The sequence below is a fragment of the Clavelina lepadiformis genome, chromosome 3 (assembly GCF_947623445.1).
Source record: "Clavelina lepadiformis chromosome 3, kaClaLepa1.1, whole genome shotgun sequence".
In the NCBI taxonomy this organism is placed as follows: domain Eukaryota; kingdom Metazoa; phylum Chordata; class Ascidiacea; order Aplousobranchia; family Clavelinidae; genus Clavelina; species Clavelina lepadiformis.
In genome coordinates this window covers 14,397,710-14,416,368 of record NC_135242.1, presented here as the reverse complement: position 1 = coordinate 14,416,368, position 18,659 = coordinate 14,397,710, and the positions used below count along the sequence as shown (strand labels likewise).

At 34.5% G+C, this 18,659-nt stretch overlaps 2 protein-coding genes across 2 annotated transcripts; both read left to right on the top strand.

The window, feature by feature from the left end:
* Positions 1 to 1,291: 1,291 nt before the first annotated feature.
* LOC143449816 (uncharacterized) lies at positions 1,292 to 4,149 on the top strand. The gene is made up of 10 exons (XM_076950144.1): positions 1,292 to 1,508; positions 1,609 to 1,708; positions 1,915 to 1,965; positions 2,084 to 2,209; positions 2,390 to 2,428; positions 2,573 to 2,635; positions 2,789 to 2,999; positions 3,199 to 3,358; positions 3,525 to 3,641; positions 3,768 to 4,149. The coding sequence occupies exons 1-10, from the start codon at positions 1,292 to 1,294 to the stop codon at positions 3,851 to 3,853; spliced, it is 1,170 nt and encodes a 389-aa protein (XP_076806259.1). The 3' UTR covers positions 3,854 to 4,149.
* A 1,212-nt stretch (positions 4,150 to 5,361) lies between these two features.
* LOC143448856 (large ribosomal subunit protein uL4B-like) lies at positions 5,362 to 12,933 on the top strand. Its single transcript, XM_076948773.1, has 8 exons — positions 5,362 to 5,480; positions 6,401 to 6,636; positions 7,580 to 7,761; positions 10,139 to 10,263; positions 10,945 to 11,074; positions 11,320 to 11,416; positions 11,937 to 12,080; positions 12,703 to 12,933. Exons 1-8 carry the CDS (start codon positions 5,478 to 5,480, stop codon positions 12,866 to 12,868), a joined length of 1,083 nt encoding a protein of 360 aa, XP_076804888.1. The 5' UTR covers positions 5,362 to 5,477; the 3' UTR covers positions 12,869 to 12,933.
* The last annotated feature ends 5,726 nt before the right edge of the window (positions 12,934 to 18,659 follow it).

Here is an 18,659-nt window from a genome sequence, read left to right as displayed (position 1 = left end):
TTGATTATATGCATCTTGTATGCCTTGGAGTTATGAGAAAATTGTTGTGTTTATGGACAAGTGGTCCATTGAAAACAAGACTTGACGGCAATATTCTCTCGTCCATTTCTGACAGTTTAAAAATGCTAAAACAGTTTTTACCCAGAGAATTTCTTCGAAAAGGTAGATCGCTTTCAGAGTTAGATCGTTGGAAAGCAACTGAGTTTCGTACAATTCTTTTGTATTCAGGCCCAGTTGTTTTTCGTGACAAGCTGCCTAGCTCGTTATATGACAATTTCATGCTGTTACATGTAAGCATAACCATTTTATGCAGTCCCACTCTTTGCTTTAATTTTTGTAATTATGCTGGTGAACTTCTTCTTGTATTTATTGAACACATGAGTAATTTATATGGATCAGATCAAATAATATATAATGTTCACGCACTTACACATCTAGCTAAGCATGCTGAGCAGTTTGGACCACTTCATTCATTTTGCAGCTTTCCATTTGAAAATTATTTGCAGTCACTGAAAAGGCTTTTAAGGAAGCCCCATGCACCACTACCTCAGGCCATTCGGCGGTTATCAGAGAAAATGCATAGGCCTTTCACTAAAGCAAACAAAACTAAGGGCACACATTACAAAAAAAGACACTGTACAGGACCTCTGCCTGCAGACATAGATGTTAATGATTGTATGCAATACCATGAACTGTACGTATCTGATTATGTTTTACGTACTAAAAGTCCAGATAACTGTGTACAAGTACAGGAAAGCATTTATCTAATTCAAAATATTTTGTTCTATAATAACTCAACCCAGCTTGTTTGCCAAACATTTTATGTAAAGGATAACTTTTTTTCCTATCCAGTTCATTCAAGCAGACTGAACATCTGGTCTGTACGAGATCTAAATAATCGTCTGTGTGTGATAAATCTAAAAGAAGTTTGTTCAAAATGTGTATTGCTACCCAACAAAAGTCAATTTGTTTCTATACCGCTTTTGTAATGTTATTTGCATGTTTTCATTAACTTATATATATATTCATTAGCTATTTAGGTTTGTATTTGACACGTGATGATATAATAGTTTAAGTATTTAAAACTATTTTGCATGTACGACCAAAAATATAGCTTATGGTGTCAGCTGAAAGATTGATTTCTGCGTAAAACTTAAATGATGTATATTAACCATTCTTAATTTTTGTGGGTGAATTAAAAAAGTGCTTGTCAAATCAAGTTTGTCATGTTTCATGTTTTTCACCAAAGTTGATTCTTTATAACATAGGAAATTAGGAATATTTATTAACAATGAGTGATAAAAAGTTTGCAATTGTGCACTTCTATGAAGAAGACAGTGTCGGCGTCGTTCATAAGTCATGGATAAAGGCTACAAAGGATGGAATAACTTGCTTCTGGCCCCCTAAAGGTGCAATCAAGGGAACAGCTGTTTGCAGGGCAGTAGAAAAAGGAATTCCACCATGTGGAGATTGGAATCAATTTGCTGCTAAAATCTTGAAGGTAACGGGTAGTTATATTTAAATTTGTTGTAAAGCAAAGCCTACTTGCTTTGTTTCAATGGATCAATCGCCTGTGTTAAATTAAACATGTTTTTTAATTATTCCCAGATAATTATAAGAGTGCTAGAAAAAAGTGTGAAAAAGCAGTAAATGCAACTCATATCTGCTCAGAAGATTTAGACACTACCGACGTTGAAAGTAAAAGGAAGTAAGTCAGATAAAAAACCAATTATGCGGTTGGACACTTAGCAATTTAAGCAATGAAGATAGGTTTTCTGTGAGTAGCATTTGACAGCTAAAAATATGTGACTAAATACATTACATAATTTATTTGTAATGAAGTCTACAGTTTTCAAACTCGCACATTTTTCAAATATTTTGTTGAAACAAAAACATATACATATTTTTTATCAGAATTCGACCTCCATCTCGACTTGAAGAATCAAATTCTGGCAATGATGCCAGGTAAAGTAAACAGAATTGACCTTGGATGATGAAATAAACAAAGTGCAAATGCTTGATAAATTACCTGATTAATTATTATACATGTTATGACTGTCTAAAGTAGTGATTTGCACATTAGTGAACATATTTACTGCAGTAACCACTGGGAATCAGACCAATCCAAACCCAAAAGGAAAAAATTGTTTTTACAACATTCAACACCACCACCTGTTGTTCCAGAAATGCCTAACACCCAGGAAAGAAGGTATACATTATTCTTGATATTGCTGTTATTATAAATAATATGTAATTTTTTAAAATAGTTATGGGCTACATATAAAAGTTACCAATCTTTACATTAATGTTCAAGGTAAAAAAATGAAAGTATTTTATCTTCAAAATTTAGAAGTGATAAGCTATGCTACCAATTTCTTTGTTTTGGCAGTGCAAATACTTCTTTTACAACACCCATTTTAGTTGCAAGGTAAACAAATTTGACATGCAATATTTCCAGTACTGTACTAACTGCAATCTTTATTTGTCGTGCCCGTATCAGACCATTATAATATGCGTATTTCACTAAATGTCGCATTTAATACTAACAATACACACTTCATGTTTTTTGCAGTTCTGTGACTTCTCAAGAAACTGATGTACAGGCAAGTGCGTCACATCAATTGCTCACAGAACGGTAAGTTTAAGTTGTACAGAACTAAATAAATTTTCCCGGAATAATTGCATGTAAAAAGGAGTAAAGTAAAAGTGGTTTTGTAAAACTCTTTGGTGGGCTACCAATTATCATGTGTCACAAGCTCTTGGTGATGTTGCGCAAATATTTGAACAGTGAGAGACCATCTACTATTCTCTTACTTGAAAGAATTTGGGGACAAGCAAAACAAAACAGTGTAATCCTCCAGTCTCTTCATCGCCAATTTGTGGAAGGGCAGATACCGTCCACTTCTTCGGTGGAACACTTCAACTTGCCGATAGATTCATTTGAGGATTTTGATAGGGTGGAATCACTGCTAGCAGAGAAATCACAAGCGCGTGTTTTTGTAAGTGCAACATGTAGGTTAATATGCAAGTTACTGATAATAATACGAATATTGAGTATTTTCATCTCTTTTATCTAATTGCTATGGGGGACTACGTTGACATTTTTTCAACTTTGATAATGCTTCCATGTAAAAGCATGACATGTAACCAGTAACATAATGCCGCCAAACAAATGATTCTTATAAGGTTTTTTTTTAGATTTCCCATCTAGAAACAATAGGTGGCATAACAGCAAAAGATGTTATCAGCATGATGTTGAGCAAATTGTTGACCTGTGAACTGGCAACCAATTGTAATTGGATGGGAAAGGGTCATAAGACAGGAATGCATTCATCACAACTCGCAAAAGCTGTTATAGGTGAATAAGTCGAAATTGAGTGTTGATGGTTTCGCTAAGTCATGTTTTGATTTTTTAGGTTGCTTACCGCTTCTTAATTGTTTTAAGATGTATTGTGAGTGTTATTTACTATTATCTGTCGATGATGTTTACTCCAGTATTTTGTTTTTATGTCATTATACTTTAGATGCTGCCAAGAAATCGGGTATTAAGGAAGCAGAGAGTATCTGCGAGATCAAGAAATGGTTAAAAAATGCTAGTGATAGGGAAGGGGGACGGCTAAAAAGAATGAAGAACAAATTGGGTAAGCTGTGTGGCATGCGTGTGTGATGTTCATATCATGTATTGCAGAACGTTTTACTTTGCATTTTTAATTTTGTAGATAGTAAACAAACATTATGCAATATATTTCATTACAAAAATGTTTTAGATAAAGAGCGGAAAGATGAAGCCACGCGCAGACAATTGTATTTCATGAATTTCGACTCATCTTCTACAAGTGATGATAGCGGATGATGATAGTGATTATAATAAAATATTGTGTTTGCTGGTAAGGGAACTTTCAAATTTGAAAAAATAAACTTTTTGCTGAACTGCATAAAAACCCTGTGTGTTAGTGATTGTTGGTAGGCCCAAAGTCGGCTCGTAGGAGATCGTAGCTAGCGCGCCGACCGAGGTCCGACAAAGATTTTGTTGCTCCCTACCCGACCTAGGCCCGCTGGACAAAAAGAAGTTGGCCCTTCAGCGATTATCGTTTGTGGGCCGCCAAAAGCAAGCTAACGGCCCGACGTCGGCCCTCGAGCGACGTGCTATCTGGGATAGTACAATGCCGAACTTCTATAAAAATATATGCTATATGCAGAGTAAAGCAAAGTATTTTCCTTTGTACGCTAGATGTGTGGTACCGTAGGGGTAGCATACGAATGTTTGATTGTCACCATTTAAAACAAACACACCGATGTTCATTGTCACATCCGCTTTTATTAAGCCTTGACGTGAACATTTCTGCAATGTAAAATTATTGCTTTTGTATTTTATAGACCAGGGCTTCTCAAACGTTTTTTTTCTGCGACCCCATTGTAGAAAAGAAATTTTCATGCGACTCCTTGAGGCGTAGCCTATACGTTAATGATGTTAAAACAATAAACATCCAATTACAAATGTCAAGTGGTGTTTTGTCTCTGGGAAAGTCATACAAGTGCATACAATCCACCGAAGTACAGTAACTGTAGCCTACAGTAATAAAAGAATCTTGTAATGAAAACAGTAACACGAATAAAAAATAAACAAAAAACAATTCAATTTATGAAAATTAAATTTCCTTGCGATCCCGAACTGGGTCACAACCCAAAGTTTGACAAGCCTTATTCTAGAATACTTTCAGCAGAGTAGGCTACGAGGTCGTGAAATAAAATGTTGTCATCCATCTTGAAGACAATGACTAACTACATATGCACAATTCATTCCAAATTTTTAATAGGCCTACAAATTGAAACAGTTACTTTAAGCATGTTTGCCCCCTAGGCTTAATATTTCAATAACGTTTGCCAGAATTCAACTCAACCCCGGTCAACTCAACTGCAACAAGATTACCTGATTGATAAACGTTTTTGTTTTGCATGCAAAACTTTTTTTTTTCGAAGATAAAAACGTAAGAATCGTGTGCAAGAATTCCGGTCTGACAGTCTGACACCCCAGGGCCAAGGACAACTTTTAAATTGTTATAATTAACTTACGAAGTAGATTCAAAACTATGTGGATATTTACTGTAGTATTTGAACATTTTAAAAAGTGTTGTAAAGTTAAAATGTGCAGCTTAAAAATCAAGTGCAAGTAAAAATTTATTTGATCAGTTTCACTTTAGAATTTTGACATAAAATTTTTAAACTCCACAAAAAATGCACATATGCCGTAACTGTCATTAAAATATAACTCTGAGTCTTGCAATCAAATTCTATCGTAGTTTTTAGTCACTGCACCCTGCAATAAAATTACAATTTCCCCACTCCACATAGAAAAGAAAAAGTTACTTGCCGCTAGTTGTCTATGGCGAAACCCACGTACCATACCTACCACTAAAAAACGGCCTTTTTCTTGGGCAATAACGTGGTGTGGTTGTGCGTGTGTTTTTACACACATAATGGTGAGGAACAACTTTTCCAATATTGTTGTTATTACGTTATACATTCGGAAGACTAAACCTGTGTCAATTTAATAATTTTAGTTCATATTATTATGGTATAGTTACACCCTCGACCTGTATGGAAAGCTTGCACTTTGCATAGGAAAATTTTTGCCAAAAAGTTACAGTCTATGTTAGATATTGAGTTGTATTAAGACAGTTTTTGCTTCTTCGCCACACCGAAGATATCTGGCGTATCATACAAACTTTCCATACAGGAAACTCGATTTTGTTACAATATGCCTGGCGCACCTGAACGTCTTTTTACTGCCAAAAAGGGTTCACAGGCTTTGAGTTTAGGTTAGTGTTCGTTATACATTGCAAAATTAGTACACCATTTTGCTACCTAGTTTTCCTGCACCCGATCATCCAAATTAGAAAGTTTGCTGTTTAGGGGTGAGAAATTGTTCACGCAATCAAGATGAAACAATATCCATTACATGCGCAGATAATTAATTATGATGTACAAATGATTGTGTAGTACCTTGCTTCAATGCATAAAGGACAAATATCTGAATTTATACGTCATTTACTACATTCCTTTCAATGCAAAAGCTTTCAAAACACAGTATTTATCGCAATAATTGAAATCTACATAAAATAGACCATTGTGGAAGTTTTGCAACAATTAAAACTCTTTCTGTACTTGTGAGCATACCCGTCATGTGTGAAAGTTAAAGACATTTTGCTGTTTTTAATGTCAATCAGACTCAACATGTTAAGCATTTCTCCTGTTTTAAAGCTGTACAAAAGAGTTGTAGACAAAAATTGGAATTAGTTAAAATTTATGTTCAATATAAATTAGATTTGGCACATCCCTAGCGACTAAAGGTATTTAATTAAAAGGCAAATGAAGTGATAAAATGTTTAAACATTTCTAGGCCTGCGCAAGACCTTTGGTTTCAATTTATTCGGATAAAGGAGTACCTTCGGGGAAAGCTGTTGTCTTGCCAACAGTATTTAAAGCTCCAATTCGACCTGATGTTGTGAATTTTGTTCACACCAACATAAGCAAGAATCATAGGCAACCCTATGCAGTCAATCGCTTTGCTGGAGAGCAGACAAGTGCCGAATCATGGGGCACTGGTCGGGCTGTCGCAAGAATACCCAGAGTCAGGTAAGTGATATGTCATATAGCTTAAAAAATGAAGTGGTCACAGTCAAACATATTTTAGTTTCGTTTCTTGCCATGTTGGATAAATTAAAATGGCGTTTTGAGCTTTTGCAAAACATTATTCTTGAAATAATGTCTATAGCTGAAAATGTATTATCTGGAAATATTGTTATGTAGATACTATTAGCAGTCCTCACTTGCAACATTGCCAAGTTATATATATTAAATATGGAATCCACCAAAGTTAGAGATTACAAAAACGTATCTCACATGAGGTTTGAAATTGACCTCTGAGCACTACTCCACTGAGTCGCTACCGTCAGCCAAGCTTGACTGCGGATCACAAGCTAAACTTAACACGCACTTGTTGAGTTGTGTTTTTATTGGTTTGTGCATTTGACCCACACTTACACAAAGAAAAACACGTTTTGTAGTTTCTAAGTACAAAAATGAAGAACGCAATTTCGCCATTTTGAAAACTGAAAATCTCACTCAGTGGTATAATAAGCAGTCATCTATTTATTTTCATTAACCAACTACAAAGAATAAAGATTCGACATGTATAGAGCATGTTGTTTTACTACAACAAGGAGCATTTCAATTGCGGCAATTTTTTATCATGTATGGCAGAAATCATACTATTCCCAACAACCCCAGAAACAGTGTATATTTGGTAAGATTTTCAGAACCTATGGTGTTATTTTCAAAAATTGTCGATTTTATGACAAAAACTAAATTTTGAAGTAAATGAGCTTCCGGCTAGCATTACTTCAACAAGCTTATTTTCTATTCGTTCAACTTCATGCTTTTGCAGAAGATAATTCAAGTCTGAGATTAAAGTCAGCTGGTGTTGATTTAACCTTATGCGTAAGCTTTGGTGCATGAAGTATTTCATATGTAATAAAATATATACCATTGAGTAAACTTTTTTACTTGGGTTTTGCAGGGGAGGTGGAACACACCGTTCAGGACAGGCGGCTTTTGGAAATATGTGTAGAGGAGGACGCATGTATGCACCAACTAAAACATGGCGAAGGTGGCATAGAAGATGCAATGTAAACCAACGTCGATTTGCAGTTTGCTCAGCTTTAGCGGCATCTGCCTTACCTGCTTTGGTTATGTCAAAAGGTAGTTGTTTTCTGTTATACTGAAGACGTTAGTAGTATTAAGTTAGTGACTAGGTTTAAAGCATGGGTTCTTAAACTTTTTGGGACACGCCCCCCCTTGATGGTACCTAAAACTCCGCGACCCATCTCATTGCAAAATAAAAAAGCATTAAACAAAACAACATTTTTTTTCAATTAATTTTCATTATTGTGAAGGATGTAGTTGTTTTTGAGAAACCAAACGTTTAATTCGAGGCTTTGTAGAAGATAATGCACATCTTAGGACGGCTTCACAGTCAAGTTTGTTCCTTGGTTTTGTTTTCATATTAAAGAGTGTAGAAAAGACACTTTCTCGTAGGTAAGTGGGTGTATAGCAACACTACCCACACTCTTACATTTGTACCAATATTTTGCCCAGAAATCAGTTAGTGGCATTGCGTCGTCTTTTGCGGTGGAATCGCATTTCATTGCACGATATCATACGTACAACTCATCGAAGAAACGTGCTATGTTGCTTCAGTGGTAAGCACTCCGGTTCCTCTTCCCGCATCGGTGGTGTTTTGTGCTAGCCAAGAATCTAGAAAAACAAAACAATCCCAACTGCAGCAATGCCTAAAACCTTGTCGAAAACAAACCACAACAAAACTGATTATACTTATGATGTTTTATACGATCAGTTATGTCGTTCCAACAGGCATTCTTCGTTGGCTTTGGTAACACAGTACTTTTGAAACTGTATCTGATAACATTAACCTCCAGCTTCATCTGAAACCGAATACACCAAATACTATGATAAATATCAAATGGAGTTGTAAGGTTAACAGAATAACCCTCCATTAATTTTTTTACTTTTTGGTATCACATCAGTCGATTTACCATTTATATACGTTATTGCTAAAAAATTTAAAGCCGAGTGCCTGAGTCAGCTAATCCAATTTCTTTTTTTCCAAGACTGCTAAATTGTAACTTGTAGATAATCATAGACTTTTTGGGATAAATGCTATGGGGAGGCGACCCTGTTACATTAGAGGAAGAAGGTAATGAAAATAAAAAAAGAAATATGAGCTATCAGTGTGCAGAAAACAAAAATAATGACAGGAAAACAATGAGTCTGTAACGATTCCTGGGACATAGAAAAGCGATAAACCGTATGGTGCTTGACACTTCTTTACCTACCATGTCCCGAATCATGACAGACTCACTGTTTTCCTGCGTATATCTGAGTCTCCTGCACACTGAAAGCTCATATTTCTTATTACATATCGAAAATTTCCATACATATTGTTTTACGCAGTGTTATTTGTCGACTTCTCGTTTTGGCTTTATCTGTGATTACTGGTGTAAATAACATCGGAATTTCTTGAAATTTGGATTGTGGGTGGTTTCTCTTATATGAAATATAGGAAAAATCATGTTTCTGCTTTTCACTCGCTGCAATCCCAACGCAGGGCACAATTTTTCAAAAAAAACAATACCGCAGGACTACAACAAAAATTTAATCGACATCACGCTGATGTTGTGTGGTTACTACCATCGATGCCGACCGCATCACCGTGCTCACTTATAGGCGTATTCTGCATCTGCCAAACAGCACCTACATGGCGAAAGTTATTACATGTCTCAATTTTATTCCCTTCTAATGCGTATTGAAGCGTGAAATGGCTTCGGTATGTTACTTCATAATAAACTACTGTAATTCATTCCAGCTTTGATAAAGAACAAGTGTTATTCAAAACATGTTAGCGTTTTTTTCAATAACATGTGTACCTGCTTTTGTGGCCGTCATTGCAATCACTCGAAATGTAAACTCTAGCTTAACCTCACCGGGGTTAAGATGATTGTCGAATTTCTAAAATTTGTGTTTTAGAATAGGTGTATCGGGGCGAAAAAAAAACTAACAAAGTGGCTATTTATACTAGGATGTTGTATGTCGTGTTTTTGAACTTTCCGAAAAGGCTAATTGTAGAGTTTAGTTGGCGTTAGTGCAAGGTTGCTGCAATAGACTGATAGGTAGGGATGGCTAAATAGTGCAAATGGTTTCTTAAAATAAAGATGGCAAATCTAGAATTTCGAATTTGAATGCTTCGTATTAGTTGCAGCAATGCTGACAACATGCAATAGGTTTTAATTCAATTTAAACAATCTTAAATATGCTGAACAATCCAGAACTTGGCACAAACTGCCTACTAAAATAAAAGTGTAATGAAAACACAAATATTGCAACAAATTACATTAAAACTGTAGCATAAAGTTTAAAAATGTTTGTGCTATAGCAAGGTGTTTTGCATCATCTTCAACTTTGTTTCTTCAATGGGCTGACTGAAATGTACATCATACACTTTGTCCTAACTGCACTTTCACGTACTACTTTCTGTGTCTGTGAAAATGTTTTGATTTAGGGCACAAGATTGAAAAAATCCCAGAAGTTCCATTAGTTGTTGAAGACAAAATACAAAGCTTCAAAAAAACAAAAGAGGCTGTTATTTTGTTAAAGAAATTAAATGCTTGGGAGGATGTTCAAAAGGTAAGATGTCAATGATTTCATTACAGACTGGCTGAAGGGATAACTTTATCGAAATATGGGCTCTTTTGTGGTGATAATTGGTAAGTTTATTTGCAAAAACATATTTATTAAAAGATTGGTATGAGAAAATCTGTGAATTAAAACAAGGAATTACATTTAGTACTGAGAATTTATCCCGTAGTCGGATGGTATTAGCCGCTAATTGTCATTTTATGTTGCTAATCGCATGCAAAACTGCTATTAAAGAAGTATGACAAAAACATTTGTACTGTAGACTTTGTCTAAGTCACCACTTGAAGGGCCACAGAAAAAAGTGGCAATTTACGCGAACTGGTGACTTGGGCAAACAATATGAAATCTAATTTTTATGGCATTTTTTGAGGTACTTCACTTAGATTAAAAACTCTTTCAGTTAAAACATAAAGATTTCTATTCTGTACATAGAATAGCATCCAAGCCGAAATGGGTTTATGGGCTTGGTGACCAACCTAATTCCAGCAATTATTACCTTATTTTTGAGCATGTTTTCAGCTTCTTCACTTTTTTCTGTTTATCGACGCGTGTTAGTAACAATTTGCTTGATTTTTATTCCCCATCGCGCTTCATTGTACCTTCATTGAAATGGTTGTTTTTGTTTGTATCGTTGATAAAATCAAATACCTCACACTTACCTATGTATAGGTGATCAAATCTAAACGCATTCGTGCAGGAAAAGGGAAGATGAGAAATCGTCGTCACACTTCTAAACGTGGACCATGCATTATTTATGATAAAGATGAAGGCATTTCCAAGGCATTTAGAAATATTCCTGGTATGTTAATGTTATTACACAATACATATTTTACTTGCTACTCCAAATTGATCCCAGCACATTAAATTGTAATGTTATATAAATATTAGTATTCTTTATACATACTTTTTATGCATGCTTACTGTTTTTGCCTACTGAAATTGTTTGTCATTGAAATTACCTATAATATTAAAACGATTTTATTGTTGATAATACTCCTTTTTTCTTTTCAACATATAACTTTATAACATAATTTGTTTCTGCAGGTGTGACATTAATCAGTGTGGATCGCATAAACCTGCTTAAAATTGCTCCTGGTGGACATGTTGGCCGGTTTCTTATCTGGACTGAAAGTGCATTAAAGTACGATTTGCAAATTTTGGTTGTTTTATAATTATATGAAAATATTTCGTTGAATGAATGAAGCAGTGTACTATTCTTCCACCACCGTTTTAGTATGTGATTGTTTGGTTTACAAGAATCGAGTAGTCACTTGATCGTTTTTCTCCAGCACTGTGTCGGTACAGTAGATGGAGCAGTGAAATATGACGTGGTCAGTGGTCTTATTTTTCATGCCGCAGTTACAAGATGTGGTTGTAAGTCCCTGGGCACGGAAAGTTCAGCTCAGTAGTGAATCGGATAAAATTAAAACAGTTGATTTTCATCCCACAACGTATCCAAATTACCGATTTAAAGCTACTCACTGATGTCTAAGTTGTCAGCAATGTTTAAAATTTATGCCTTACCCATTTGCCAATTGCTAAAACAAATCTGTAGCTAAACTTTTGGCATAATCTGGAAACCAAATCTGGAAAAGGAAATCAATTCTCCTGTAAGTATCATTAGTTCATTACTTTTAAATTAATAAAAATTTTCTTCTTAGGCGCCTGGATGACTTGCAGGGGACATGGAAAAAAATGTCGGTTCATAAAACTGGTTATAACTTGCCCATGCCAAAAATGACTTGCACAGATCTTGGTAAAATCCTTCAGTCTGATGAGGTAAAAGCAGCTTTGCGAGCCCCAAGGTGAGTGCAACAAACTAAACATGTATTTTGAAATACACGTTTTTTGTGCGTTTAAGATAATATTTGTGTGGCTACAGCAAACAAATCACAAAAGACTGCTATTGCGATAAAAAGAGTTGTGCTAGCAGTTAGCGTATGCATTTTATTTGGCTTGCCACACATGGGTCTGATTAATTATGCCCAACTTTATTTTTGAAGTAGATTCATTTGCTAAACTGTGCAGAACTTCGCTATTTAGCAGGGGCGCTACTAAAAAGTAACTGGGCTGAGCATTGCTTTTTATAGCATCCTTTCCCCTGCTTTTTCAAGGCAAATTGAATTAAATTGCAAACAACGAGAAGCATCGCTATTTTATACAGTTTTCGCTAAGATTCTAATTAAATGCTGGCACAATAGTAGTGAGTCTTACATAATTTAGTCTTTAATTTCATATCAATAAATTCGTACCAATGAGCTAACTTTTATTAATGAATACTCGACAACTTGTTTTCTGTACTACAAAAGTTGTGTGTGTTTTACAGATGTTATGCTGATGCCTGTAAGCTCGCTAATCTTAGCTACTACTTAAGTTCAGTAGACGTTTTCCACCTTTGTTAACACTATCGTGTTATTGTCTATGCAGGCACGCCAAGTCTGGGAGCAAAATGAAAAAGAATCCACTGCGTAATATCAGAGTGATGCTGAAACTTAACCCAGCTGCTGCTGCTGTGAAAAGAGCTACTATGCTGCAGCAGGAAAGACGTCTGAAAGAGAAAATGCAACATCGTTCAAAATTAGCTCAAGCGTAGTGCTTGCATTAATTGCTCGAGCAAATGGCGTTTAAGTTGCGTAATAAAGAATCTCAAAAAGCTGGTGGCACTTTGTGATGTTGTAGTGATTTCTGTAAATGATTGATTATGGGACTAATGTTTGTACCACAACTTAGTTTTGGGCAGGAAATCAGTATATACCAAAAAATTTTATGAACTAGGGTTGAAAGTGGTTTCTCTTTCTTAACAAAACTATAAAGGACGCAGACAAATAACTGTGGGGATGGCGACGCTAATTGTTTTAGGTTGACTTAAAGCCAAATGCTTCAGTCTTTCTTTTAGAACTCCATGACTATTTTAACTTTGAGACTCCGTTGCACATGCTATCTCTGATTGTTTCCTTAAGTCAGCACAACATTCATAAACTCTAAATTGTTATATTTTCCAAATTATTGTCGTAGTCACACCAGAAACAATTTCATATCCATTTTCTAATCTGAATCGAGCAATCACTTGAATTGAATGATGGGAATTGATTAAGGGAGAAGGGAAAAAGAGAGAAGCCCGAGGTTTGAACCAAGCCTAAATTTTTATATCGCTATATCTGAGCCAATCAGCGAAAAGTATGTCATTTTCATCATGCTACGTAAGAATATGTAACATATTTTACATCTCCTACACTTTTGACCACAAGCACCATCCAACTTCATACACTCTAAAATGCGACACTACTTGAAAACACTTATAACTGGGTAAAACATGTCGATTTAAGAATTCAATATTTGAATAACATGATTAACAAAGAATCATGCAGCTGTCTAAATATTACATTTCATCTAACTGGAAAACACACAATCGCTTATTAAAATGCCAATTATAACTTATAGCTTATTACAATTCACAATCACCATATAACAATGATTTTTTGCATAAATGCATACGTGTTTGGACTCGACGATTCGTGGGTTTCTTGAATTGCCGAACGTATGTTGCTACTACCGCTACTGTTCTATAACGTACCACAAGTGCAACGTAAAAATATAAACGAGTATCGTGGCATCAAAGATAATGTTTGGCATCGTGGCAAGCCAACAAAACAACCTAGACGTTACAATTTATAACAATATCGGTCTGAATATAGCGATCATTAAGTTAATAAAACTTTGGCAGGGTTGAGCTAGACTTCGCATACAAAGTGGTTGCAGTATAAGCCACAAAAGCAGGTATAAACATTTTATAAAAAAGTGCTAATATGTTTCGACCAACATTTGTTCTTTATCAATGATGGAATGAATTACAGTAGTTGATTATCGATTTCAGTACTCTACAATATTATGTTAAAGGTATAGTAGGGAATAAAATAAGAAATATGAGCTATCAGGGTGCAGAAGACAAGGATAATGGCAGGAAAACAATGAGTCTGCAACGATTCGTGGGACATGGAAATTAAACAAAAGGACTTGCAAAGATGTATTGATGTTCGCCGTTGAAATTCTGGTCCCAAGTGAACTTCCAGCAATTTGTAGCGTGTACATATGTCGCTGCCTTCACAGGTCATTGTTGTCCTTCAACCATAGCTCGCCTCGACATATAAAGACATTTTTGTACATGCAAAAGAAAGGAACAAGCAGTAAATTGCATTAGCAATGTTCAGTGGCGTATCTACGATTGCGTTGAGGAGGGCCCAAAGATTTTAAAAGCTGCGTCTTTAATACTCGTTTACTTCCATTCCTCCCAAAATGCACGAAGCGCAAAAGTCATGGTTTTACGTTTCAAAAACGGGTTTGAAACGCGTAGAAATGAAACGTATTCCCACATTTATACTAGGGATGGGAATTTAGCCGACATTATTTTGTCATTAGCTGGCGGTTGACTGCCATATAATCGCTAAATGTCTAGGCTCATTGTTAAATGCGGTAAAAACTGCTATTGATAGTGAAGAAATGTGATGAAAAGGATTGTATTAGCAACTTATACCATGCCAGACCGCAACTTTTATCTGGAAAACAAGTATTCAAGCGTTAAAATGGTTAAAAGAGCAGCAAATTTACATGAGTTAATGGATTACCCAACATTTTGCTACAAAATCTCTCCTGGATGTCCGTTTTCGGATAATGGCTAACAAAATCTTGGACAACACTAAATTACGGAATGAAGAAGCTGAGGAACGCGACACTAATTTACGGAAAGTGAGAATTTATGGAATAATTCTTTCTATGTTTGTAGTAATAAAATTTGAAAATATATGCAGTATTATTTACCTTATAGTAGCAAGAGTAGCGGTTTTAATGAAAACATGTTAGCATTTAGAATGCTCCCTGTACAATGTTCGGTATGCTCCCTCCAGTTCTAGGGGTTGATGTTGTCGATATAATTTGAAGTGCATGGTTGGTTTTCGAATTAAAAGTGTAAAAGCGTTGTAATTGTTTTGTTTGCATTTCGAAATAAATACGCATGTTTGTTATCGGTAAAATAGTATCGGTGTAAATGAACCATGCTCCCTGTATGATGCTCGCTGTATGCTCCGGTGTAGCTTGCTCTGTCTAGGGGTTGTTGGGAAAAAGTAATCGGTATAATTAGAGGTGTATGCTTGATTTTGTCTGATTTTCGAATTAAACGCGCATGTATATTAACGGTAAAATGCTATTGGTATAAATGTTGTTGTTAAAAATGTTAAAACAGTTTTTCGGCGTGTGAGTGTAAAAAACAACGTACGAGCATGTTTAGACGGTTTCGGACATGTTTAGATTTGTCTGGACAAGTTTAAACCTAATTAGACAGTCTCGCACAGATTTAGAACTTGTCTGGGTAGAGCAAAAGGTGGTCAGCTGGTGAATTCATTTTTTTATGAAACAATGTTTCGCAAACCCATGCGGGTGAGCTTCGTCATGACTTCATAACTTTCAAAGGACAACATTTCAAACAAATTTTTGGTAATGCCATGAGATCGCCTGTGTCAATGATTATTGCAAACTTAGTACTAGAAAACGTAGAGAACAGAGCTATTTTGAAAGTTTTTGCCAGCCTAAAATATAGAAACGCTACGTTGATGAATCCTTTATGATTTTAAAAGAAGAAGATCTCAAATGTTTTTATCTACAAATTAACTCTATGAAATCTTCTTTAAAATTCACGTTGGAAAAGGAAGACAATTGTTCAATTGACTTTTTAGATTCACATATTTCCCGAAATAATTTAGATCTGCTCACTTCAAAGGTCTACAAGAAACCTACTTATAGCAACAGGTATCTCAACATTCATTCGATGCGCCCATCACAACACAAACGCTCGGTTTTGAAAATTCTCTAACACCGAGAAAAATCACTTTCGTCCACAGATAAAGATAGAAAGAAAAAAATAAAGGTTGTAAAAGATTCCTTATACGGTTACTCAGATTGCATAATAAACACAAGCCAACAAAATTCAGATAATTCCAAATCATTCCAAGGTTTTTTCTGTATATACTCCTTCTCGCCTAAAAGCTAAACCGAAATCTAGGTGATCACAAAATCAAGACTGTTTTCAAACAGGCTTTGAAGATTGATGACATCCTTTCCTTTCCCAAAGAATATATACCAGAGGGAAATAAACAAGTTGCCATTTACGAAATTCCCTGTAAAAGTTGTAATGGTGCTTATATAGGTGAAACAAAACGATCTTTTGCTAGAAGAAAAAAAGAGCATAAATTAGACATAAAAAACTTTCGACACGAAAAGAGTACTTTGAGTATTGAGTAGGCCTTGGAAAAAGAACACATAATAGATTGGGAGAATGCCCATGTACTTAATCTCGAATCAGACTTACTAAATTTATCGTCATAACAACAAGCTAGTTTGTAAGCATACCACAACTAATAAGTTTTTGGTTGTTTTTTTCTTCATTTTCTTCATTTATTTCTTGTTTTCCATTAATGATTAAACGATTTATTTTGTGCTTTTCTAGGTATTCTTCATTAGTAAAACATTGGAGACAGTATCAACAGAAATGTTTTTTATGTTTATATTTGTTTTGATTAAACATTAATCTATTGAAGTCTTTTATCCATACATAGTGATTTTCTAGCAATAATACATCTAGGTATTCTACTGCGTCTACTTTGTTTGACACATACTTTTTTATTTAAAATATTTCATCACTCATATTTTATATATAACTAAACTAACTAACTAACTAAACTCATTTTTCTTATGAAATTTTTCAAAAAACTTTAGATTAAATTTATTTTTTCTTAAGAAATGTCAATTTTTTAGATCAATTCAACCATATGAAATTTTCAAAAAATATTAGATCAAATTTTTTTTAGATCAATTCATCCATGTGAAATTTTCAAAAAATCTCTAATTTTTTTCAACCGTTTTGTGTTGGAAACGAACCTTTCTTTCATTAGGTATATTGTTACATACCCCGTTTCGTTCTTCGTTTTTGCTTATACTCCTGTGTTCCTTTTCTTTATGCACATGTGAATTGCCTGTTTTCAAAACGGTTCTAATCCCTTTTTCTAATCCCGTTTAAACAGCTTTCTATAGCAAAAAAACTTTTGTTAACGTTAATTAAAACGGTTTCACAAGAAAACGTATTTCAATTGTTTAAAATTAAGCCCTTAGTAAAACTGTTGAAATGGTCGATAAAGCCTTTATACTGGTTTAGAAAGAAATCGCATGAAAAAAAATTGACATTTAACCCTTATGGTTACCATTTTAATAAAATGTCCCTTTCACGCCACTATAAAATAGCTATCCAATAAATAAAACTGTAACAGGCACGTGTAGTAAAGTATGATATACATAAAGTATATATATATAAAGTATGATATTTAATGAAAACCTGTTCATAAGTTGAAAGAAAAATAAATTTTCAATCGACCATCTTATGTAGGAATGATTATTCGAAAAACCTTTCAAAAACATTGATGTATGAAGCTCATTATAACTACATCAAAGAGAAATATGGTAACAAAGCAAAACTCTTATTCACATATACAGATTCATTAACATATGATGTCGAAACAGAAGATGTAATCAAAGATTTCTGGGTTGATTAAAGAAAAGTTTGATTTTAGTAATTACAATTGAAACTCAGAATTTTATGAGTCAACAAATAAGAAAGTAATTGGAAAAATTAAAGATAAAATTGGTGGTATTCCAAATCTAGAATTCGTAGGACTTAGGTTGAAAATGTATAGCTATTTAACAAATATTCATAGAAAAGATAAAAAGCAAAAGGTATTAAAAATGTGTTATCAAGAAAGATATTAAACATCAAGATTATGTAAATACACTAAATGCAAAAGAAAAATATATATCTTCTTGAAAATGGATAATTACTTCAGCTTACGGTCATAAAACAACTTTAGGGTAAAGTATTTTATAATATAAAAGAGATGTGTGAAAATTCAAACATCAAGAATTGGATTTGTAATGATTATGAATATGACGCATGGCGCCTTCGGGATACAAAACGCCCTAAGGGTGAAAGATTTAAAAAATGTTGTGAAAATAAAAAAAATTGTCTCTGTTGATGGAATGTTGTCATGTAAAAGTTTTGGTGAAGTTTATAGACTTGAAATTGCTTATTATTGGATTTATGACAATTGAAAAAACGTCATTAGACCCAAAACAATTAATTGTTTTCTAACGTGTTGATAGATAGATGGTTTGGAGTCATGTTGAGGATTATTTGAAAATATTGGAATTGATAAACAACTTTCACAACCCAAAGGCGTGAAACTAGTTCAAAATATAATTCTATTTGGGAGGAAAGTTAAAGATTATTTAGGATGATATTTCTTCAAATGTTTTTTCTCATCACAATCAAAAATCGGTGGACAAAC